The 25783-nt window shown below is 40.1% G+C and overlaps 1 protein-coding gene across 3 annotated transcripts in view; it reads left to right on the top strand.

The window, feature by feature from the left end:
- GALNT9 (polypeptide N-acetylgalactosaminyltransferase 9) overlaps positions 1-25783 on the top strand; it is a 218021-nt gene that overhangs the window by 101599 nt on the left and 90639 nt on the right. For all 3 annotated transcript variants that reach the window (XM_074844346.1, XM_074844344.1, XM_074844347.1), the window contains 2 exons: positions 15233-15399; positions 17519-17693. In XM_074844346.1, the coding sequence (XP_074700447.1) occupies positions 15233-15399; positions 17519-17693 (342 nt within the window). The remainder of the gene's footprint in view (positions 1-15232; positions 15400-17518; positions 17694-25783) is intronic.

Below are 25783 nucleotides of genomic sequence, written 5' to 3'. Positions count from 1 at the left end.
TTAGTGCTAGGCTTTCCAATTAAGTAGAGACTTTAATTATACCACAAAGTTATAACATAGATCTTGATTATTAACACTGGTCCATGGGATAATGAAAGGAGGGCCAGCAAGGCTGAATTAAAAAGAATCATAAAAATGAACAACCTTTTCCAAAAACCCACCTTACGTTCAAATGCAGTAATTTTCCTCTTGTTACGTTTTTGCAGTGTCTTCGCATATATTAATTGTTGAAGACAAGTTCTGCATGACTGTCAGCACTAATAAATGTAGATTTAGTGAAGACTGAATTTGATTAACTAGGGAGCATGAAAAATAACTGATTGCAATGTTGTGTTTGAGCGCAGTAAGACTGGAAGCCATTCCCTGCAATTTGTCTGCACCAGAATGTACTCTTGAATACATGAATAGTTTACCTAAGGTGGGTTGCATAACATTGACTAAGAATTAGACATCTAATTTAAGGTGATCAGCTTGGCTGCCTTTATAGTCAAAGGAGAAGAAGATGACGTGGTAGCATTGCTTACAATGTCTAGTATGTAATGTCCTCTGGAGCTCTCTCCTTCAGTAACCTAAGACAGCCAGCTTAAATAGGATTTCAGGTGAATCCAATCCAAAATGTTAAATGCTCCAAGGCATACAGAAACAAGAGGGAATTTCTGTATTAGCAACACATGTTGAAGAATGACCTGCCAGCATGGGCAGGCTGGGTAATGTCCCCACCCAGCAGCTGTGGAGGCAAAACTGTGGATGCAACACAGATTTCAGCTGGGAGGAAAAGATGATCAAAAAGCTGGTTTGCATCCCCCAATTTTTCTTACAGATCGTAAGACTAAATGTGTCTTGTGTGACCTGCACATTTACAGGTACCTTAAACACGATTGATTTTTTTAAAAAAAAAAAGTATGCTTTAGAGAATGTAGTAATTTTCTGAACTTGAAAACAGAGCACCACAATATTTTCATGGCAGAAGGAGTATTTCCTCCTTAAGGAGAGTGATGGTGGGGTCCTGTCTTCAAATTTTATATGCTATTCTTTCACAGGTAAATATACATCTGTAATGCAGAAGAACTACTGAGATCCAGCCATGACTTGCAGCTGTCTGCAGCTCTGTGTTGGCATTTTAAAGCTTCTTTCATTTGCCTTCCCTGGGCCCATGGCTTATTGTTGCCCACTATCAATTCCAGGGAGAAAAGGGTATTCCTGTAAATTTCGGAACTGTCATGTTATGTTACACTCCATGGTATCGCATTACAAGATAAAAAGAAGTAACAGAAGAAGTCAGGCAATGAATTCAGGGTGGTATTTCTTTTGCTTTTATGTTTCCTTACATGTATCTCTGTTACACTACACCTGATATCCTTCTTACAGCTTTGAATGAATTCTTCTAATGGTTTGAGATGATGTTCCCCTTTTCTTTTTAAAAATGTGCATGCAAATTTAGTTTTGCTGACAATGTGAGATGTGTATTATCTCCAAATACCTTCCTGGTGTAACTTCAAAAATTAGCTAGTTTTGTTCCTATTTTATTTGGATAAGTTTCAAGCTATAGGAAATTCAAGGTTTCAGGTCAAGTAACATTAAGGTTTTTTAGTTGTTGTTGTTTGTGTCTTTGAGATAAAAAGATGAACAGGCCAAAATGTCAGACAATTTACTCTTCTGTCTGAAATAAAACTGAATTGTGAACTCCAAGTTGATGCAGTGTTTCATTTTAATAGTGTCAGTTCTTTCTTGTTTTGCCTGTGTCTCCTGTTCTGAGTGAATTTAGTGCTAATAAAAGTGAGAGACTCTTAAAACTAGCCAGATCCGGAAGTACCTGGCAGTTACAGGCTAGCAAATGTAAGCTCCCTGTCTTGGTTAGCTTGATCTAGATGCTTTCCAAGGTTTTGTTTCTCTGAAACAGCACCTGTCAGTTAAGTTGTTTGATAGTTTTATGATGTTGAAGTATGGGACCTCTATTTTCTGTTCCTCCAGCTTTCTGAAAAACTCTTGGCTTCTGTTGTATTGCTTCTAAACCTTCTGCTGTGGGCTCAGAAACAAACCTAGCTGGATGCAACTCCAAAGGAGGTCCAGGGACAGTTGTTTCCCATGCAGTCTGTGCACTCTTTCCCCTAAATTTTTACCAAACCAACTGGCTGTATTAAGAAATCATTGTGCAATTTTGGCCTGCATCCTCTTGGCCACAAGAAATCCTGCAGCAGCTGAATGTTCCCACCTGGAGACTTCTCTTGAAATATGGTGCAAGCCCTGAGGAGCAGGAGCTCCAGGCCTGTGCCCTGTTGCCTCCTTTGTAAAGCCAGCACCAGGCTGATCACTGTGGTGTATTTCTTGGCCATCCAGACACATTTGAGTAACCCCTGTGAAGCAGGCATCATGCAGTATGTATTACTAAGCCTCAGAACTCCAAGGTGGTGAAAAACCACTCTCTGCGTATAGCAGAAGGAGATCAGGGCATAAAATGTGGTGTAAAATCAGATACCTGATCTCTGTGGTTCTTGACAATTCTGTGCATTGAGAAGAATAGTCTTGTGAACACTGGGAAAACTCAACCAGGAAATTTCTTTTTTCACACAAAACTTGTGATGGAACTTTTAACTACCTGAAGTATTGTAAAGGCAGGGTCACTGGGGAAATGCATGGCATGCACTGTTTTTCTAGTATTTTTTTCATTCAGTGTGCAAGTAAACGTTCTGTCTTAGAAAGATGACTAGCTTAAGTCTATAATTAATGAATATTTGAAGCAAAGTTACTCTTTGCAAGAAACTTGGTATGGGCTGCAATTTCTTAAATTAAGAATCCTTTGTACATTATTGTGACCACCTCTTGTGTATAGATTGGCATATACATGAAAATACCACTTGGAAAATACCCAGAATCAGTGTTTCTTATGTCCCCTCTCCAGAAACTAAGCTGGAAGGCCCTTGCTCAGCAGAAGGTTAACAGTAGTGACAGAAGAAGAGGCAACGTTATTCTCTATTTTCTGTAGAGAATTATGATGTAGCTGATATATTGTGTAGGGATCACTTAAGCAATGACAAGAAGTCATTCAATGGAGAACAGCAGAGCTGGCTACCCAGCACAAATAAACATCTCTCCTTATATGTCTGAATTGAACAGAGAAAATGAGGACAATTGTCATGCAGACATCAGGCAAAATCCAAATCCCCTTGGTCTAAAAAGTGCACCTACAATTTGTGGTGGTGGTGGTGTGGCAGGATTTATCAGTGAGGCATTAGGCAGCTTTAAATTACAGAAGACTTCACCTCTGTATTGCTTATGCACAAAGCTCCCTGTTTCTCAGCTTCTAGAAACGAAGCCCTCTGGAGTTGCATCTTACCTGTGTGAGATGCCTTCAGGTTGTCAAATAGTTCCTTAATTAGTTTATTTTCTTCTTTGCTCCAAGGGATGAGTATATTATTTATTCTACGCTCCCAGACTTTAGTTAGTCTGCATTTATGTATTTTGTCTTCAGAATGACCTAGCATTGGGCTAGCCTCTAGGGTAGTATGAAACACACCTCTCTGGCAGAGACAGTAGCTCAGACTTGACTAATGGTAGAATATTAATAGCAGCAATAATAATTAAAACAGTGCACTAAAATACCCTTGGGTGACGTTGCTAAGTTAGCCCATATCCCTAAAATTCCAGAGCAAAGGCATAAATTTTAGTTATTTCCATCCACAAAGTGAACAGTTGTCTCATTCAGCAACTAGAGTAAGCTTTCATCCTCTCTGTGGATGTTTCATTAGGACACAGTTCTCCCAGAGGGTCATGGTGCAGTTTACATTAAACTCAAGATAAAAATGACATTGAAGTTTTGCTCCTGTATTTTCTTCACTGCCTGAAAACAAATGCATGACCTACAGCTAGTTGGTTGGCTTATTGCCTTGGTGTGATTAACCCATGTGTACCCAGGAGACAGGGAATTTGTGTTCTGTTTGCTCATAGAAGAGCACTCAACTCCTTTGCCTGACAGATCTGGGAATCTCTGGAAGCAGCAGGGGGAAAGTTTCTCTAAGTACAGATTTGAGCAAATAGTCTGGATGGAACAGCTTGAATGTGTCTGTCTATAGATGAGGGATGAAGAAGGGCATGGTTGTGAACGCAGCCTCAGTCTGCTGGGCAGACGGTTAATGGGAATAATCTGTTCCCTCAGTGCAGAGCACTCACTTCTAGGTTTCTTTCTGATGGCAAATTAATTTCAATCTGCAAACACTGAGGATGTGGCTTCAAAATGTCTATGGTCTATGGGCAAATAGGAGAAAACACTGGACAACATAGACTGAAAAAGGAAATCAGTTCTCAGCAGGGAGGTTTGGGCAGGAGCAGTGCATGGATGTTGAAGTGCTACAATGGCCATATCTTCTAAGAGTCAGGAAGAGACTAGCATGTGTCCTTGGCCCACTCAAATTCACAATCATACTTAAGTATGTTGCTTGGTCGAGGATGTGTGCCTAATTTCTGTCAACCTGAGTGAAGAGTAAGCATATGCTGACCTGTTTTTCTGAATTAGGATAAGAGCTCATAAATATAAAAAACCCCCATACGTTGAAGTGTTTTGCTGCTATGAAGTGTGTGCCCTAGCTATTAGCTTTGTGCTAGACAGTAAATGTGGCTGGGTTTTTAAAAAATGTTTTTATTTCTAAATGTAACCAAAATTAAATTAAAATGCAAGAGTTTTCTGAAGTGCTCAAAATAATTAGAAGGTAAGAAACTGTTGTTAACATTTAACTTCTAGATGCATGAAATTGTTGAATACTGTGCTGTTCACCTCTAGCTAGCCTTTAATTTAAACAAAAGCTATAAAAGTGCAATTAGGCTCCAGTCCAATGAAGCACTTAAATATGTTCCTAGTTTTAAGTGTATGAGTAACCCCAGTGAAGTTAAGACATGCTTAACTCCTTTACTTCAATAGGACATTTCATAAAGTAGTTATAATAGACAAAGAACAATCCTGCAAGTATCAATGGGAAAGATGTAAAGAGGAGTAAAGTCCCGTCTGCACTTCAGGATCTGACCGCTCTTAGGTTTTCACCAAGCTGTTTTTGCCCAGTGATTTATCCTGCAGAGTCCTGATCTAAAGTGCACTGAGATCTTCGGGTGTGCTCCATCGTCTGTTGCTCAAAAGACTGTTTGTCAGGCAGTTTCCTACCCCTGTCTACCGAGGGAAATACATAAGGTACATGCACCTTCATTTGTCCTCTCTGCTTGACTCGGAGACATGCCTTTTTATAAACATGCTGCTACTACCACCAGGCTCTCCGCTCAATCCCGTATAAAGCATCTAAACATCAGGGATTTAATACTCCCATTTTCAGTGCTAAATCAATGTTCTTTATGCATTTGTTCTTGGAACGCTGCTCTATTTGAACCATAATTCTTCTCACGTACCATAAACTTGGTCTGTTTTCACTCTGGTAGAAATTGATCATTTTAAAGCAAGAGGAAAAACCCTGTGACTACAGTTTAAACGTTTCAAGGCCATTGCTGGTTAGTCAAATCAGCTTCTGCATCACCTCAGCACACCAAGTGCTGTGATTACCAGCGACGCGTTACCTTCCTGGGCTACAACCAGCCTTACAACTGCTGGGACAAGGCAAAATGAACAGCTTCTCACTATGGTTTTGGCAGGCAGTGGTTTACTCATTTTATGACTGACCTCCCATTTGGTTGTTTACTCCTCCAACCAACCTGTATTTGTACATAGATAGAAAGAAACATTCTGCTGTGTAACTGGATTTGACCAGAGATTAAAGCTGGTCTCCTGTGAAATATACTGGAGCCCATTAAAGAAAGGATTGTTTGCCAAACATTGTTGTGTGTCCTCCCAAGAACATAAAAAACATTGTTAGCTGAAGTAATAGTGGAAAATGATTGCATTCCTCTACCCTCCTCCTTACCACCACACTGCAACGTGACAGCCAACCTGTAATGAAATCCGTGAAGAGCTCTGCAGCAGTTACCTTGAAAACTTTTTTATTGCCCTACATTTCTAGATAACACTGTGATACTCAGCCTCTGTCCAGCACCAGCAGCACCAGCTGAGGGATTGAGATCCTAAAAATTAAACAAAAGTACCTTGAATTTTTAATATTAAATACTTGCAGTAAATTTTTTAATAGTCAGGAATAACTGTCTATATTTACATATTATTATCTGAATAACAAATAGCTTCAAGGGTACAGCAAAGTGTTCTGTGCAAATGGAAAATGGTGAGTTTGCTCTTATACATTATTTATTGAAAATTGTTCCTTTGATTTCATCCACTCCACTGGTTTTACCTTACGCCTGGAATGGACTTGGAGTGCAATGGGAGAGACATTTCAGAGAAGGTGGTATCTTAAGATATGTAGTCAACTTTTGGATATCTGAGCTGTTATTTTCTCACTCCCTGCAGACATGCTGGGATTAATTTTTCCATTGCCATAAATATCCTTTTTGGGGATCTTGATGCATCACTTTGAGTAGAAGAGTACTGCTTAATGGGAAATCTAGAAATCGCTGTTGGAAATGCAGCTGAATAGCTGACTTCACATTGCTAGCTGGAGAGTAATGACCCTTGGTGGCAGGAACAAGAAGTGGTGCCACAGGGTAGCAGCCAATTTTGTGAATGCACCCTAGAAAACATTTTCTGGCTTCTTGAATGGCTCTTTGTGAACCTTCCCTATTTGAAATATGAGGTCTTGGTTTTGGCAAAGCACTGAGGTGAGAGTATGTTCTCTCTCCTCCACAGACAGCATAGTTCCCAGAAATAAGTTTCAGAAAGTTGCAAAAAACATAGTGTTTTCTGAATATATTTTGCTGGCAAGAACTTCAAATCAAAGCACTGCTATTGTGAATTGGCAAAATGCCTATAGTTTTGCCTTTATTTAGTATCACTTCATTGGTTTCACTGATGTTTACATTTCACTTAACTTCAAGTTCAAACAGCTCTCCAATTGCAAAGCAGAATTTTGCAAGACTATCTTTATGTTTATTTTTCTAAGACAACTCTTGTCTACTTTTTACTTCTAAAGGATGCAAGCCAAAAATCCAATTGGAACAGGGACCAGGATCCTTCAGAAATCTTGAGAATCACTTGACAAATCTAAATAAGCCATTAGTGTTTAATCACCTAAAATTAGGCAGAATAATGTCACTTGGAATTTAGTTGGGCTCTTCCTTAAACTTAAGTGCAGCACCATTAAAAATAAAGTCACATGGGGGATACATTTTCCTTGGGGATTTTTGAAAAGCATTTGAAAGCAGATTTCAGCTTCTCCATTAATTTCCAATCAGCCTAATGCTTTGTGATGCAGCATGCATACAGCCACAGGCAGATCTGAATGGGCACACTAGGGGATAGAGTGGAAATTTCTTACAGATGGTATTTCAAAACATATTAGTGACTCAAGTTAAGTTACCAAAAAAAGGCAAATACTTTTTACTACAGAAGGATCTGAGCATGATCTTTTAGCCATTTCTCATGTTAATAAAGGGGCTTATTTTAAAAGTGATTGGAACTAGTTTTAACATTTTTATATGTATAAATCAATATGAGTATTAGACATGATGGCATGTTTCTGGTATTGTTTGCCTGAGGAAAGTCAGAAATAGCTCATTGAAATATAAGGCCTCTTATTTATGTGTGTGGCAGCTACATTTAAAGAGTCTAATAATCCTAAATGTAAGGGTTAATATTCTTTACAAGTGGGGCCATCTTCATGCTGCATGTGTTAACTGTGCATATATATTGTGCTATCAGTCACTGATTGGCAGTTCTCAGGGCTTTCTACCATACACATGAAGTAATTTGTCATAGAGAAGGGAGGAATTAAGCCAAATAGAGCAGCAAGTGTGTTAAAAACCAAGATACAAATGTGTGTTGGGGTTTTTTTGTGCAGAGAAATTAGTCCAGTTGTACTGACCTGGAATTTAAAAAGAAAGGCAAAAGGATAAAAATTAATGTCTGATTCTCAGGAAACACTTGTCTCATGTTTATTGTTGCAATTTCATGGGGAGTTTTAACCTACCCCTGGAACTGCCTGTGTCCCAGCTTGAAAGGTCTCTCTCCTTCATCGAAGTGTTACAGGACACAAATCCCTGTAAATTTGGTCTAGGAGATAGGACAGAGAAGAGAGAGTTCTAAGGTATAAAAGACATTTATTTTTAAAAAGGCTGCTGCTATTCTTCGTTCTGCAAATCCTACAGGCACGAAGTCCAATTGTTCAGCCTGGGAATGTGGGAAATTCCCAGGACCAGATGTGTGCTGGTAAACTCATGGTGTATTGCAATCTTTTGTTTCTGGTTGATATTAAAGGACACTTTTCCTTGATGCAGGAAGAGTTTGAGATTAGCACCGAAAAAAGGATTTGGCCTGATTTCTTTCTGATGAATGTGGGTGCTTTATTTCTTTGACTTTTGGATGCAAAATAAGGAAAAATGTGTCAAGGAGATGTGAAAAAAAGCTGCTGGGAATTCCCACAGTATGGAGTAGATTTAAGAGCTCAATTTATATAATCATGAAAATGACCATCAACATCACTGTGTATGAGAAAAGCTGGAGGACAGACTATTTTAGTTGACTTCCCCTTACTCCCCTTTAATATGAAGCACTGAAACACTGTGAGAGGAGGAACAGACACAGTTTGTACTCGGGAACAGTTGAGGACATGTCTTTATTTTAATTAACTTCTTCAGGGATAACTGCCGAGGACATGCTGCATGGAGGGTGGCCAAGGGAGCAACTGAAGTCAGGTACAAGTTATTCAGGGAAGCTGACCATTTACAGACTGTAAAGTCCTGACAGATGAGTGTTTTAAATAATGCGTACTATGAAGATGATCTCTCAAGCAATAGAGAGGGCAGTCATTTCTTTGGCATTACATTTAGTTCTTGCAAAACTGTCATTTAGTATGTTCTTTCAAGAAGAATCAGGCAGTAGAGCTCAATATTGGCCTTTGTTGCTTTGACAAATACTCTCTTTGCTGAGGACCCAAAAACTGGATGAATTCAGGAAGTCAGCATTAATGCTGAATGTCCAAATACTGCCAGGAGTGTTGTAGTACTTGCAGAGGTGGAGGGAAAACTATCCCAATTTCTTTAGCTGTCACTCAGGGCAGGAAATTCACCCACCAAATCCTTCGTTTATCAGTGTTGATGCTTTTTTGGAGCTGCCTAGACTACCAAGCTCGCAGCACCAACCAGGATTGCACTGTATCTTGTATCTGTGCTACCCCAAATAAATTCAGGAAAAGGGAGGTAGTGTTGATTTTTATTCTGTATGATAAATCAAATTGGAGGCTGTTCCATAAAGCAATACAGACTGTGGAGAAATAGCCATGGTAAAAAGGTATCTTCTGGTATCACCAGATTTTCTAGGCTTCTTCTGAAAACAACTGTTGCTTCTCTTTTTACCTTAGTTGTAAATATAATGTGTTGCTTCTCTCATGATTCTTAGTGAATGCTGTCCTTGAGCTGCAAAACAGGAGGAGAAAGTAAGAGCAAGTCTTGAACTCAAAAATTTAACTGGTTTTTGGTTTGGTTTTTCTTTTTTGGATAGGGCAGAAAAATCCATCCTTAACAGAAGGAGAATGTTATGTCGTAATACAGTTAACACCTTCTATTGAGAAGGAGAATTAATTAGGAAGGAGTTGGAGCCCTCTGCCTGACAGATTCATGATCCATGAAGCTAATCAGTTTTGTAGCTCGTCATTGCTTTTGCCATGGACTGGTCAGCAGTTGAATCCCATGCTGGGGAAGGAGATATTTGCAGCTGGTCACATTTTCACTGTTGTGCCGATGCAGAACAAGAATGTAATGCTAGTTTAATTCTGCATCTGAAATTTACTATTACGTCTAGCGCTAGCTGCAAAGCCTCGGTGGTTTTCTGGAGAAAGAAATCAGGCATTGAACTAACCACTAAATGTAGTGATTTAGCTGTTGTAAATCTTCTGTGCCTACAGAAGTCACAGCAGCATTTAGGTAGCAAAAGGTAACCATGTATGTAAGATTACTCTGAGCCTTTGATTTAACTGGGTTCAAAACACACATTGACCTGGTGATTAAAAGTAGTATTTGTTAGCATTAACGAGCAAGGATTCAATAATCTTTTTAATATTTATCTTTGTCCTTTCATTGATCATGTACCCAATGAAGTGCCCATTGCACCTCTTTCCCCTGCTGTGGCTATAAAACATGAACACAGATTGTTTTGCAGCTTTCAAGGTATGGAGCATGTTGGAGGTTCTTTGTGCTAGAACTGCAGAGGAGGTTTCTACATGCCCAGAAATTTCATCAAGTTTGTGAAGGAGAGAAACCCAGTCATATCCATCCCAGTGGTTCATTGGAAAAACATATCTTGTATTAAATACTTTAAAGATTCATGAAGCAGCTTTAATTTTGTTTGCATTTCTTCCTGAAGGGTAAAGCTGTCAGAAATCTCTAAATGCATTGCCTAATCCATTTCCAAACTTTATTAAGGTCTTCAAGCAAAACTCATTTTTGGAGTTTAGCAAGTATGCAGACAGGAGAAGAAGGCAGGATTCTTCTTTCCCTCGTAATGCACTGAACTACCTGCATGGCTGTAGTGTCAGACCTTCACAAAAAATAGTACAACTCAAATGGGCCAGTTCTGTAAGACCAGCTCAGTAAGACCTGCTCCGATAAATAGAGGACTTCCCATGTTTCCATTGGATCAGATACAAGTAGATTAAATACAGCTCTCAGGGAATGAAGGTTCAGACAAAAGAAAATTTCCCCTCTCTATTGTCTACGAGTTCACAGGACTGTCATGAGCAGGCTCATATGCAGTGGAGAAGTTTTTGTTTTCTCATTGTCCCAGTTTCTAATTGCTGACTTTTGTGTTCGTACATGTTTGGGTTTTTTCCCCACGGTTCTGGTCTGCCAGCTGAAGAGCCTTTCCTGTTTTCTTATGCCTGCACAGACAGTGGTCACAATTGGGCTCCCAGGTCTGGCTGGGAAATATTCATTTAAGGAACCAGTTCAATGCGAGGGAAAGAATGAGTGAAAATCATCTTTAGAGTAGGGAAAAATGATCTGATATCAAGCTCTCTGTCACGTACAAAAGAAATACCTCTGGGTTGCCAGCCAAGCTCTGCAGTAGCCAACACAGAGCAAGGACACGCAAAGACTCTTCCCAAGACAACAGCAGGGTGCCTCAGGTTTGATGCTTGGCATGTTGCACAAAGGCGCCTGAAGGGCTGTTTCACATATTAGGTCTAATCCATCCTCAGCTGGTCCATGGAAATGATTAGCCATGGCATCCTCAGTCTTTGCTTGGGAGCACTAGTGCTAAATGCATCCAGGAGTGTGTTTCTCTGTAGCATACCTATCTGCCCTGGAGAGAGGCGCTGCTTCTCATGCCGACCTGAAGTCCTTTGCTGGTTGTACACTATAAGACCTGATGACAGTTCATAATACTAATTTAGAATCACACTAATATTAAATGTGAGCTATGCCTGGCCAGCTTAGACCATCATTAGCTACCACAGAGGTCAAATGTATGCTCTAAGTTCCTCCCAAACTCAGTAGTGTTAGACAGATGTTAATGAGGCCAAGATTTGGCTATCAATTACTGTAATTGTCCTCCATCACCTGATTGCCACAGTTCATAATGTGATCAGACCTAGTGCAGAGAAGTGGAGACCATGGTGGTACCCAGCTCCCTTCCCTGGCAGAGTGCTGGGTGTAGTGCTGGTGCTGTGGGCTCCCTGAGCAGGGCAGCCAAGCCTCTGCTGCCTGAGAAGGGCAGCCTTAAACACCCCAGCGATTTACTGCACGCTATCAAGTCTGCCAGAAATGGGTAATTTCTTCATTTCTTAGCAAAGTCCTTTGGTGGTCAGATTGAAGCATATAAAGGTGTGCCTTGCTAGGACACCTTCCTACAGTTTGGTGTCTTCACTTTCTGGTTACTTTTCTTCTCAGAATAAAAAATAGCAGTGACTAGTCTCATGTTAAGCTCCTCCATCGTTAGCTCATAGATTTCTTGCCTGATGCTTTCCTTCTGTTTCCAGTCTGCTGCTCCAACCATTTTCTGAGAGGATGCCCTATGCCTTATTGAAAGTCAATAAGCTTGTTATAGCCTTACTTTTCCTGGGACTTCTCTGGAATCACCTCTCTCCTGCTGCCATGCTCCAGGGCCAGAATCAAGGGCTGCACCAAGGAGGACTTCACGTGTCCTCCTGATGCTCTGACTTTTTCAACCTTTCATACACGCACAAGTGACCGTTGTCCATTGCAATGTGCTCAGTCTGCTGTCAGCACCTTGCCAAGAACGTTGTAAGGTGACAGTGGGCATGGTTGTGCTTTGATGGTAGAGCATCCTTGCGTGTGACTTGCTAATGTCACTATTTGGCTTAGAGTGTCAATTGCTGGTTAGAGTTTCTTGGAATGAAGGAAGTATTAACTGTAAATTGCTGCGGCTGGTATCTAATTACAGAATACATTGGGAAGCACCTGGGCGACAATCCAGCAAAGCACTTAAGCACCCACTGATTTTTAAGGAAAGGCCCCTTGATTGGGATTGCTCGTGTTCTCAGACATCATCAGTGTTTGTTAGTGGACCAGTACTTTCTCCTGACTACCTCAGCACATCCATCTCATTTTCTGAAGTGACTTAAGGAGTTGGGAGTTCAAGGTTGACTGGAAGTCTGCAAGAAATAAACTCTTAAATCACTGTTGTACTTTGAAAAGTCTACTCAGCTGGACAGCTTCTTTTGCTGTTCTTCATCTTTGCTGTAATAAATAAAATTATGACAGCTTTTAAGCCACTGCTAAATTCTGAGGTTTGCCTTTGCCCTTCTAGATGTTCCTGTTGCAGTGAGGGGACCCAAGATATTCTAATATTGGAATGGTTGGAGCGCTCTTTCCAAATGCAGACATATACAGTTTTTCAACTATGTCCTGCTAACAGCAAAAAGAGAAAACTGGCAGAAGGAAGGTTGCAGTGAGAAGCGATAGGAATGACTTAACCCTGGTGGGATAACAAATTCAAGACAGCCTTTTATCTAAAGCAGTCCATGATGCCCCATAATGTAAGTAATCATTGAGAACTATGGTATGAAAAGTCTTGTGAACTGGTGAGAGTCACACTGAGGATAATAATGCCTTGATTTAATATGATGAAGAACAAATAAAAGTGGAGGTTTATGGTTTAGGTGTGCTGGTTTTAAAGCTTGAATTAGAAATGCCGATTTTCTAAGAATATAAGTGGGAGGATGGAGGAATTGCGCTGGGGATTATTTCTACTCAGCCTTTCAGTCTGGACAGAAACCCAGGTGTTTCAGTCCACTTACCAATAAAACAAACACTTTTTACGCCAGAAAAGTTCACCAAAATTTCTTGATCAGAAGATAAAGGAAGTCCAGCCTAATCCACTGAGATCTTTTACTATTTCAGTGGTTTCCTGTCTTTTTATAGGCAAAATACTTTGGTCCTTCCCCACATGCCTCTCTGCTTCTGACATTTATGTTCATCCTACCTTTCCTTTGATTGCTTGTCCCTCTACATGGCAAGTGCTGCTTTGACTGCCCTCTCATTCTCACTGCACTTCCTTCTCTTTCTCCTCCTCTGCCACAGCCTCCTTGCTTTGGCTACCTAGTTTCTTTGCTTCCCTTCTTTCACGCTAGCTCTGAGTGCTGAAGCAGGACCCCATTAGGATGCATGGCCTGGGGTGGGCTCCCTCCTCTTCCTCACTTCCACCAGCAATGCACCCACTCCTTGGGTACCAGTCTGATTTACTGAGATGCAATTTGCTCTGTCCTGCTGATACAAGTGAGGCTCTGAAGCAAACTGCTGTCAGATCAAAGATGTCCCTCATCAAGGGAAATTTTGCAAGGTCCATGTTTTTAGCTGATGGCTCTTTCCTGTTAGTGAAGTATTCCTGATGGACTTCTTTGATATGTTGGTGTGGTCAAGAGGAAAATCAAGTCAAAAAGAAATTCAGAAAGGAGGCTGTGTCAGAGAATTCACACCTCCTGTAAATCTCATCTTTATTCCAGGTTTGGTTTTAGATTGTGTAAGAATATTGCTTAGACAGAAGTTTTACACAGTGGCCCTCTGTATGGTACAGGCCACCAGCAAGCTGCTAGTAAGTAGCTATGGTAACATTGTAATCAATGACAAGTACTCAGGTCTCTGAGAAAATAGTGCTGGGATGAGTAGGAATTACGAATAATTGCACTTTAGTAGAATTCATAACTGATTTCCAGAGGTTACCCAACAGTCAAGCATTTGTTGCCCTCCCCATCCCCATGACTGCTGACAGTGGGGAAAAAAAAGGGACTGTTATGTCAAAGTAATGAGCAAAGAGGTCAGAAAGTTTGATAAGAGCAGGAAAAGTCATTTCCTGTGATATCATTAGCAGTATTTTAGAGAGCAGGTTCAGTAATTGCTATGGTAATTCTGAATGACTTTTGACTGTGAGAACACGTAGGTAATTTTTTAAAGTTAGCATCTTTGCTAGTGAGAGAGAATTCCACTAAATAAGGCAGCATGGTATTACAGAGGGGCATGGGCTGGGGACTTGGGAAGCAGAGGCTCTGCTCTGTGCTGTGTGACTTATCCAGGCCTCAGTTTTTCCTCTCAAAATGATCTAAGGCAACATACATGCATCAGGGAGCAAGCACAAAAGGAAGTTCTGAATTTAAGGATGTAGCTGCCTAACAAGGTGATGTTTCAGATGGAGCAGAGCTGTTTTGCAAATATTTCAGTGAGTGCATGCTCATACAACAAACGTCATGTATTTGATATTACTGCACAAACTGCAAAATCAGAAAGGGTGGCAAGTGCTCTTTGTGTGGGCAAATGCAGAAGTTGCTCGAGTGGATCCTGGTTTTAGAAGTATGAGATCTAATTATGAGCTAACAGCAGACCTTGTGATGGTTCCCCTGGGAGCACAGACAGGCAATAGTATTGTGGGCCTTTTCCAGGTTGCTTTTGAGCAAAGTCATTGATATTCCTTTGGTCTTCAAGAGATGCTTTTAACTTTATAGAGAATGAAAGCTGCTACAAGTCTTAGTGCATGCAGATACACTTTGGTTTTCACTGAGTTGGTGGAAAGTTTGCTGCTCCTAGCTATGTTGCTTCTTTTCAGCTTTTACCACACCTTTGGGGTTAGAAAGAACCAAGCCTGCATGTCCCTGTATGCTGGACAGCAAGGAGGAGAGGACACTCTTTGGTGTATTTTACCTCCCAGTGGCTGCTTGGGTTTTAATTCTTTCTTTCTTCTGTCCAGGTGCAAACAGATGACCTATCCAGATGACCTGCCCCAGATCTCTGTGGTCTTTATATTTGTAAACGAGGCACTCTCAGTCATCCTGCGCTCTGTGCACAGCGTTGTGAATCACACCCCATCACACTTGCTCAAGGAGATCATTCTGGTGGATGACAACAGTGACAATGGTGAACATACGTAACTTTTCCTCTAAGTACTGTATCCTGTGTGGTTAATGGACGTGAAATGTAAATCAAAGGGAGTTTGGTCACTACTAGCTGAAATTATTTTTTTTAAATGTTGGGATGAAACAGCATTGAGTCATTCTGCATTTAAACAGCTGGGGGAGGAAGGTCATACATGCAACCACTGATTTATAGCTAATAAGCTAGATCATAAATTGGTGTAAATTAACGCACCTCTCTATTGAAGTCAGTAGAATTTACAAGAGTTTGTGTTTGTTGATGTGAGGGTTGATTGAGCCACTTGCACAAAGCAGTGGGTAATATTAGCTATTTGTATAACAAATAAACATTATGTGGATAAACCCTGCTGATTATATTGAAATCCTCACAGGATGAATGACATTTGTATAGGCAGTCTTAATACAGAAATGACACTTTTCTCCAAATTTTCACATCCAGAGGAATATTGTTATTAATAGACTAAAAGTTTAAATTCTACTTCCAAGGAAAAGTGGGGCTACAGATTCTCCTTAAAGATAGTTTCTACTTTTTTACATGGCGACACACTTGGCTTCTTCACGATTTAACAGGTATTGATAATATCAGATTGAGTCCATCTTTTTTTTTTTTTTTTTTTGAGGTAGGAAATAAATTAGACTATGAGAATGAAACAGAATGGGCACAAAGCACATGCAACTTTCAGGTCATCTGGTTCATTAATGTAAAAATAGCACTTCTGTTACAGCAATCAAAACTCAAAATATTGGTGAGGATATAGGGTGCTATTGATCAACATCTTTCACAGGACAGTTGGGTTTGAAGAACTTTCAGGATACAGTTGACTAGCAGTGAATGTTGTGGTTTAGGTTGTTATACGTTAGACTTCTAGAACTGTTACATCTTCTCAAACCGTATTTGTTAAAATAAATCTCAAGTTTAACATTTCCTCCACAGATCAACAGCTTTAAATCTTTCAGTTTTAAGTTGCTGTTCCTCTTTGAGGTCCCTGAAGAGAAAGGAGAGTTGAGAGAACAAATCACTAAAACAAAAATAAGTTCTAAAACCTATAGATTTAAGAAACCTTTTGTCCAATTCTGCTTTCTGTTATGGCAGTGTAACCTATGGAGTAATTATAGGAGATTGCAGTGCTTGAGTCAATGCAATACAGAGAAGAATTGGACTCTGTTTCTCAGTGAACTCTTATATGGCTTTTCTCTGTCATCCTTGTAGATAACTGGAGATTTATCAGGTCTTTGATTCCAATGATAATGATTCTACTGTGTAATATAGATCAGAAGAATGAGGCTTCTAATGTCCTGGAAGCTTCTACTAGTTTTCCTAATAAATATATTTGAGTAAGAGCCTCATTATGAATAAGTTGCAGTGTAAAGGAATTACCAAACTAGGCTGGTTTAAAAAAATAGAGAGACTATTTTGGTAATTTGCCTGTTTATAAGCCTATTGAAATGAAGCTGAATAAAGGAGTGAATGAGTTCTGCTCCATCTGTGGTGGAATGCCTGAAAATGAACAAAAGAGAAAAAGTCTATTTGAAATCTTCAATATCCTTTTAGTTCAACAGGGAAGAAGCCTGGTATTGAGGATTCTTAATTATATTTAAGGGAAACCCCTTAAAATTAAGGGAAATTAATTGTGAGCTGAATTAGGTCTTGACCCAAAATTCATTGAGGTTATTTTTCACACTCTTACTGGACAGCATAAATCAGAAAAAAAAAAGTCATGACACTCCCATGTTACGCTGCTGTAAGGTCAGAATTGCTCCTCCAGAGACCAGCTGTAACCTAATGCAAATCATCAGAGAATTAGAATAATAATTATTTAAAAATACTTAGACAAACTACCTCTTCAAAACAATACTCAAATCCATCAGGCTATATTAACCTGTGCAAGTCTCTGATGCGTAGAGAATTTCTCTGAGCTGATACACCTGAAGTGGTCCACGCCAAAAGTGCGGTACTTGGTTTGTGTCTGTGAGACTGACTAAGGGTTTAGGAATATTTGAGGATTTCTTTCCATTTCTGTTGCAGAATAAATCAAAGTAAAACAAAACGTTACAGGGCTTTTCTCATTCTGAGTATTTGTGTGGTTTTTTTTGTCCTGCAGTTGAGCTAAAATTTAATCTGGACCAGTATGTCAATAAAAGATACCCAGGTCTGGTGAAAATAGTGCGCAATAACAAACGAGAAGGACTGATTCGAGCCAGAATCCAAGGCTGGAAAGCAGCAACCTCTCCTGTCGTTGGGTTCTTTGATGCTCACGTTGAGTTCAACGTTGGCTGGTAAGTTGTTGGCTGTTCCCACACTGTGCCCTATGTCTCAAAACCCGTGAAACAGATTTGCTCAACAACAGGGAAACTGAAAAACTGTAGGGATGAGACGGCTGTAGGCTGGTGTTACCACATTAGCAATTACTTTTGAATAATATTCTTGATTATTGCAACAATGCCGACAATCTTCTGCAATGGCTGCAGATCCATAAAAAAGCTGTTGTGCCTGCTATAGTACAGCTCAGTGGAGGGAGAAGTAATTTAAACCACAATGAATATGAAACCTCCAAAGCAGTTAAATGGGGAGACACCATTAAGGAGACTCTGGGCTGGAGGCAGATGTGTGCTTTCAAGTGCTTTTTTTAATCTCCTTGTCATTTTCTATCATTTCTCCTTAGAAACTTGAATACCAATCTGATTTCCTCATAAATTTTCCTGCATTTGCATTTGAGGGAAACACTGAATGATTTCCTTCATTTTTAATGGAGCTTGAAATTAGCACGCCTTTCCTCATCCCCTTTGTTTTGCAAGGGAGCAGTACTGACTGGCAAGCAGAGTTTTGGGCTTAATGGGCCAGATCTGCACTTGGAGTAAATCTTTGTAGCACCACTTAGTGGCCAATATTTGGCATTACTGGAAGTCGGGATTGAAGGAACTGATATGTACAGTCAGCGGAAAAAGGGCTGCTGGGACCTTCAGTATGTAAAATGTGTGTTTTCCAAAGATAGGCTGGTATTTGATAATGATGATGCAGGGTTATGGTGGAGCTGATTATGCTCTGCAGTTCTGGGAGATATCCCCAAATTAAAACTAAAAATAGCTGTACTTACAACCAGAGAGAAACTTAATTGCAAAGGAGTGGAGTGTTTAGTTTTATATGTTCATGAATATCTTTATAAAATGGAAGATGCAGTAAAGTAAGTCTTGTAGTGGACCTGGTTTATGTTCACCCTGTTTTCTTCCCCAGGACTATGAAAGACTATAATAGCAGTTGTAGTAATTTTCTAGAAGCTTAAGAGCTGGTTTAATTAATTTATTTACTTTTAAAGCAACTAGATCTCTCAAATCATTGCAAATGTTCATGTAGGGTCATATCAGCTACAGGAGAGAAGCGGGCACTGGGGAGAGCATGCTCTGGGTGCTCCCAGTGCTTGTCCTGCCCAAGCTGCAGTTTTCTGAGCTTTGTGGAGAATTTTATTATCACTTCTATAAAGGACATTGAGATCTTACTGAAGTACCCAGAGGAGCTAGGCAATGGTGTCAGTAAGCAGGAAAGGGTTTTGTGGTTGCTTTTGAGTTTGCTTGGGTTTATTTTTTAACCTTACCGCTTTGCATTAATGTCAGAAAGGGTTGAAATCAGCATAGCAAGAACCTAGACTACTCAGTAAATGAGAGTGTGTGTATATCCGAGATAAAAAGTGTTTATGTTTACTGCATCCTCCCTGGTGTACTCTCCTTTCAACAAGTGTGCTTAAGTCTCAGTAATACTGCTGAGCCAGTCTGCAGCTGCTTTGAGACCACTTGGCTTCTGGAGTAGCGGTAGAGGATGAATGAGAACAGCAAATGTGCACGGGAGCATCACGTACCCCTTTGTTTCAGAGCCGCACGTGGAGGCTCAGAGCGTTCCCTTCTGGTGTTTCTCCTGTTGTTTCCCTCAACCTTTGGGGCTGCTGACAGCCATCTCAAACCTTATTCTACCTGTTTCCTCCTACTTTTAATTCTGTCCACCTGTGCACATGCGGTTGCCTGTCATCTCAATTTTCATCTCATCTTCTTTTACTAGGAGGGACTGGAAGTCCTTCCATCTGGACTGCTTTATTTTTTCCCACCAGGTTAGCATTACCCCTACTCCATAACCATATAAACTTGATAGTCATGCGGGAGTATCTTGTTAAAGTACTGCTATTTTACTCTCCTACTAAGTCTCATCTTGCATGAATATTTCCCCCCATTTTCAATGTATATTCATGTATTCAGAGGCCACATGGATTGCTCCCACTCAAAGCTGTCTATGGATTATTTGCGAGGCAATTAAAAAGAAGCCAATTCCTTTACCACGGAAAAGAGCATTAGCTTTCTGTTTGGTTTGTGTTCCATCTAAAAGTCAAGTACCTGCAGTGCAATTTTAGTCTTCCAATCTATGGCTGCTTTACCTGCCTAATCAGTTGGCAGATTAATTCATAAAGAATCAGAGAAGGACTTCATCACTTTCTCATGAAATATGCAGGACTCTGACAACAAAAAAACTTTTCTTTAAACAGTAGTTGCCCCATTTATGGGTGAGCTTTTGCCTTATATTGCACTACAGCATTTTACAGGCTCTCACAGCATTACTCTCCAGGGACACTTCTTCTAAACTAAAATACAATCTGGTAGGATATAAAAAAAATACTCTACAACCTGGCAGGTCAAATTAACTATTGAATTATTTATTTTGCTGTGCTTAATTGCTGCTTTTTGCTTCTCAGGTGTTGAAATGTATTAGCGCAGAGCAGAGATTTTCTACTGACCTGTTCCCCTTAAGGCTTTTGATAGTGTGAGCCAATACTGCTGCTGTGAGAGCAAAAGTGGAGAGGACTAGCTGAAATGGAGGCAATTACTATTAATTCTCAAATGGAATTTTAAATTAAAATTACACGATAATGTATGTGTACAGGTCATAATGCAAAATTCTACCTGTCCTGCAGTAGAACCTTGTCTGGTTTTAATGGTTACTTAATGTCAATAGGAGTCAGCATCTAGAGTCAGCAACCCAGCAGACGCAATAGGTATGAAAATCTCTTGTACATTCCTCTCTGAGGGCATATTTAAGCTTGTGCAGTTGTTTTCCCTTCAGTCCTCCAAAGATTTCAGCATTCCTGCTCTGACTTTTGTATTAGGTCCGCCCACTGTGCGTTAAGCAATACATGGTAACACTGAGTACACACCATTGTATTCTGGCTGTTAATTTTGTTGCATGAGATGTAGAGTATTACATAGACTCCTGTCTTTGAGAGACGGGAAAGAATAAATAACAAGGAGAAGGGAACTTCACTACATTATATCTGGGATCAGGAAAGAGAGATAGCAGAGATGAGGTGTTAATTCTCTGGGTGAGAAAAAGGACACATTGAGTGAAGGAGAGCAGAAATCTGTAAGGGAAAGGCAGAGACCACAATAGATTAGCAGCCATAAAGAGGGTGCTAGGAGCCATAAAAGAAGACATAATGATAGAGTATTATACTTGCATTCTATCTTAGGAATTGCTTTTGCTCCTATCACAGAGGTAGTATCAGAGCACTGAATGGAGTTATGCAGTACTGTAGTAATTAAAATTCTGCCAGACAAAGGAGTATCAATAAGGAAACAGTGGAGTAAGAGGATTTAATCAAACTATTTCAGTATACCAGAGAGACAGAGACAGCCTGACATGGAAAAGAGGACCTGTAATATAAGCCCAGTATCCATCAGATTGTGCCACACACATCCCATCATTATGGATTATCCCTGAAGTTGGCAGTGTTTTAAAAAATATAGAAAACTGGTATTTTAATGAACTAAGAAGAGCTAAAGGTCAAGATCCCTAGGTCTATGGATGATACTTCACAGACGCTATTTTATACTGTAATACATAGTGCAATTTGCTGCAGTGGCCATAAGCGATGGATTCTTGAGGAACCCATTTCTAAATCCATTCCTATTTCTAAAGGCCATAGGAAGTTGTTTTCCTCTAATCGTCTACTGACTTTGGTTATCCCAAGTACCCTGTAACAGAGACATGGTTATGCTTTTGTAGGGCAAAGTCACAAGATCTTTTCCCCCCTGAAAGCTCTGTTGTTAATATTTTCATGCAATGTACTGGAAGCCAATCTCTACCAGCAGGTAAGCTCCCCATCCTCCCTGTTCAAGCTCAGGTGGCTCTTCAGGGACCTGGCAAGGTCCAGATAGTTCTTTCCTTCTAGTGAGGGAAGTGTTGAAGGTGAGGGTGAAATTACGTTTTCAGTCCTTCTTCTGCGCAGTCCCTGCCCTCCGGAGGGGTCAAGCCTATCGCTCCTGCTCAGGACACAGTTCATTGCAGCATCCCTGGTACCATGTTAAGTTTCATGTGGGAAGTTTTATTTATGCAAATGCAAAGGAAAGGACATATGTTTATTGAGGGAGTTTTTTCTTATCCAAAGCCTCTACCATCACTTAGGATTAGTTTGGTAACTTAATGGAATATGTGTTTTAGATAGCAAAACTGAACTAATATTGTCTGAGCGAAGAGGGGAGCATGCAACATAAGCCATGAGAGCCTTTCAGATTCATGAGACAGTGCCAGCTTACATACAGAGGACATGCCAGAAAAGCAACTTCAACTATTCATCTACCTAAACAACCTAGAGTGTTCATTGAAGCATCCTCATTGCTTTTCAGTGGTGCAGAAAAGAGCTATTCAGATTTGGCAGCCAAAGAGCTGATCTTTAACTCCCCAGCAGGCGTTTATGCTGCGTTCACTCTGTTCTGGCTGGGGGCTGCAGGTCTGAAACCTCCCCGGGCACACAGGTATGCTGATGGAGATGTCAGGTAGAACAGATGGGGAATTTCTTCCTCCTCTTAGAGACCGAGGAAGGGAGTATGAAATTATTTTTTTTTAGTTCTCTGAACACTTATTTACACGAAAGGCATTCTGCATGAAATATTCCTCAGTTGGCCTCAGTGAAGAATTATGTATGTCAGTAGATCTGCTTGTCTGCATCTGATAAATGTATATTGTCAATGAAATGTGAGGTAGCGTATAAAATTACATGCAAAATAAGCTTTCAGTTTACACATATTTTTTTCTTACATTTCTGAGTTAAGTTTTAACTTCATGGTACCTGACAGTGGTACAGCCAGAGTAAAATATGGTGTTAAATGCACTGAGCCATAAAATCTAGCAGATGAGACCATGTTGTCTTTCATCTATGTCTTAAAAGGACTCTTCCTTAAGTCTTTGCAAGGAAAAAGAAAAAAAAATCTGATTTGTGAAAGAAGGGGGGAAAAAAAGGTTGGCTTTTTTAATGTTCTTAATTTTTTATTGGAGTAAAAATTAGAACACTGAGGTGGAGAGGAAAAAAGGACACGTTTGTGTCAAAAGAACCCAGAGATTAGGGTATTTGGCTACCCACTTGGAACGGGGCAGAATTTAAGACATTTCCCAGTGCAATTCCTGTCCTTTAGGAAAGAATTTTCTTTTGGACAAATTCAGAAAAAGACACATTGGGGGTAGGGGGATTTATTGACAAATGCCTAGTACAATCATTCTAATTAAGAACTGGAAAGTATTCTGGGTCCACTCCTCAGATGATGCATATTAGCAAAGCATCCCTGAAGTTGTGAACTCCATTAAATTAGAAGAGTCCGACAGCAGAAGATCTGGTCCGTGGTGTGCGTGTGGTTTCTTTTGGATCATGTGCATTTTTTCCTATGTTGTGCCTTTTAAAAAGTCTGCTTGAAGTCAGCAGGTGCTTTTACATATTTAAAAAGGTGAATTATATAATCATGTGTGCTGAGGAGCTCATTACTAAGTTGTTTTTGTCTGGTTTTTATCTGTAAGAAGCTGTTCTTTTTAGCATTGTGAAAAATCAGACTTCCCCATTGGCATGAACTCTCTGGCAATCTGATAAGGATGTAAGACAGCATACAATTTTTATTTGCTGTGGTTTCCTGTGGGGTTTGAGCTGCTCTGAATTGGCCCAGTATTAAATACAGAATGCATATATGTTCAGAGATAGATTTACAATGGGATTAGAGAAGCCTGTGTGATCACAGTATGACCCCTGCCTTTGTTCTCAATCTTTTTACAGGCTTATTCTATACTCTGGGGTAAATTCTGCCTTCCAACTCTTTTCCTAACTCTAATGTTTATCTTGGGAGCACTTATTCTTTGAGGCCCACAGTATTGGCATTGCTCCCACTGAAGTCTTCATGGGTGCTCAACACCTTGGAAAATCCCATGTTAATCCAGAAATTGACCCACTGGTAGGCGAAAACATTAAATGCATGTGCTATGTTTAGTGATAATGCTCAACAGTCTTTGACAAATTGACACATCTTTTTGTTGTGAATTTGCTCCTGATCAGAGATTCCTTCCACAAATTCCCCAAGAGATTTTCTGTAAGGAGGAGTCACTTGCCAAGGCACCTGCTGTGGATGTTCCTCCCAGCATGTCCTTGTGCCTGTGGAAAGCCCACCAAAACCATGGGACAGCGATATGCTTTGTGGAGTTTCAACCGAGCACTGTCAATCGCAGGCCTGAGTCCTGGGAATGAGACCTCAGCAGTGTGTTACTGTATTTCTGGAACTGCTTCAAAAAAATAAAACCCAAGTGAAAATACCCTTTAGCCTAGTGGAGTCTATAAGAGAACTAAATTTACTGTCCTTTCTCTTCTGGCTTTAATCATTCACCAACAATCTATTCAGAGGGAGAGGAGGACACTGACAAATATATATTTTTAGAGAGGATAGAAGGGAGGAACTTCTTATGTCACTCAAATTCCAGCTCAAATTGTCTGCTTGGTTTTTATTAGGTGGAAAAAAGAACTGGATGATGTAAAGCACTACCTTTAAAGCTGAATCTTTTGATTATATTTAGTTTGCTGAAATCCATCATGCCTATGAATATGCCTGGGAGAATATTTCCTCTTGCTCCAGTAAATAACTTGTTAACAATATATGCTACTCTGTGCCCATAAAGTACATTGACTCAGAAGCTAGGAACTTAATATTTTTGCATCTGTGAAAAATAGAGATGAATCTCAAAATTCATATCTGGCTTATGTTCCTAATCAGGCAGGACTGAATCCTGCTTCACTGCCAGCAGTGACCATGCGGAAGGGAAATACTCAAACAACATATTGCAGTTCATCAGCATAACGTGTTGGACATGCTAGGGCCTCAACAACCTCTTCCACTCTGTCCTTTTAGTCCTGGGAGCTGCCAGGAGCACCTGACTTCTGCAGATGCAGAGTGGAAAAAACAAGACGGGGAAAAAAAAAACAGGGAGAGAACACTGGTGTCTATAAAGAGGATGAGTAAATCTACATAATAATGTAGCAGCTTAAAATTAGGAAAAAAATTAGAAATTACTAGGAAAGATTTAATCATAATCCTTTCAAAAACCTGAAGCAATTAGACAAAGCCAGAATTACCAGCAAAGTTGACAAAGGATTTGATGAATGTGCAGCTCAGCTTACCAAGACAAAGACACTGTGTAAGTCCATTGAGCCTAATAGAGCTACTCCAAGGCTGGACTTTGCTAGCAATGAATAGCAATAAAAACCCCTCATATTTCATGGATTACCCAAGATAAGCAATGTAAACACAGTCCATTACCCAGTCCTGTTCAAGTTAATAGTGCTTCTTCATTGGCCATTACCTAGGGATATTGGCAGGCAGAAAAATAGAGCACAAGCAGTTCTGGTGGTGCACTGGCAGAATCTGGGATTTGAATGTTCCTGTAGATCTCACTGAGATGAGGTGGGGCTTGGTATTTGGATACCCCATTGCTATTTGTGCTGTCCCTGATCAGGCAAGACAAGCTGTGAAATCTCACAGGTGTACAAGGTTTAATTAAAAGGCTCTCCACTTGCAGTTTTGCTAAGTAACAGAGAACAACTGCACTGGATTTTCTCTTTCCATCTGTGACTCGGAGCCTGCTCTCTTACTTGTGGGTGTGAACATGTTTTGGAAGTTAAATAAATGTGCAGTCTGTCCAGATACTGAACCTTTCCTGTTTCCAATACCTGCAGGGGTGTGATTTCCCCATATGGATACACACACATATGGATACAGACAGAGGAAGAAAGTCACCTCCGCTGGGGGCAATGGGAGGTTGAGAAAATGAAGTTCCAGCAGTTGCTTTCATACCAATTCACTCCATAACCTTGGCATGGCATTTTACTTCATCTTTGACCTGAGGGTACAGACATCAACACTTGTTGAAGTAGTAATATCTTCAACATTTACATTTCTTGAGTGCAGGGGACTGAAACAGACCGTCTATCACACGGACAGCTTTCAGATGCCTCAGATTTCATGAAAGTTCGAAACCTGAGATTTCAAATTAATAGATTGATAGAGATTAATGAAATGTCATCATG

Source organism: Strix aluco, chromosome 18 (genome assembly GCF_031877795.1).
Source record: "Strix aluco isolate bStrAlu1 chromosome 18, bStrAlu1.hap1, whole genome shotgun sequence".
Taxonomy (NCBI): Eukaryota; Metazoa; Chordata; class Aves; order Strigiformes; family Strigidae; genus Strix; species Strix aluco.
This window is presented reverse-complemented; position numbering and strand designations above follow the sequence as displayed.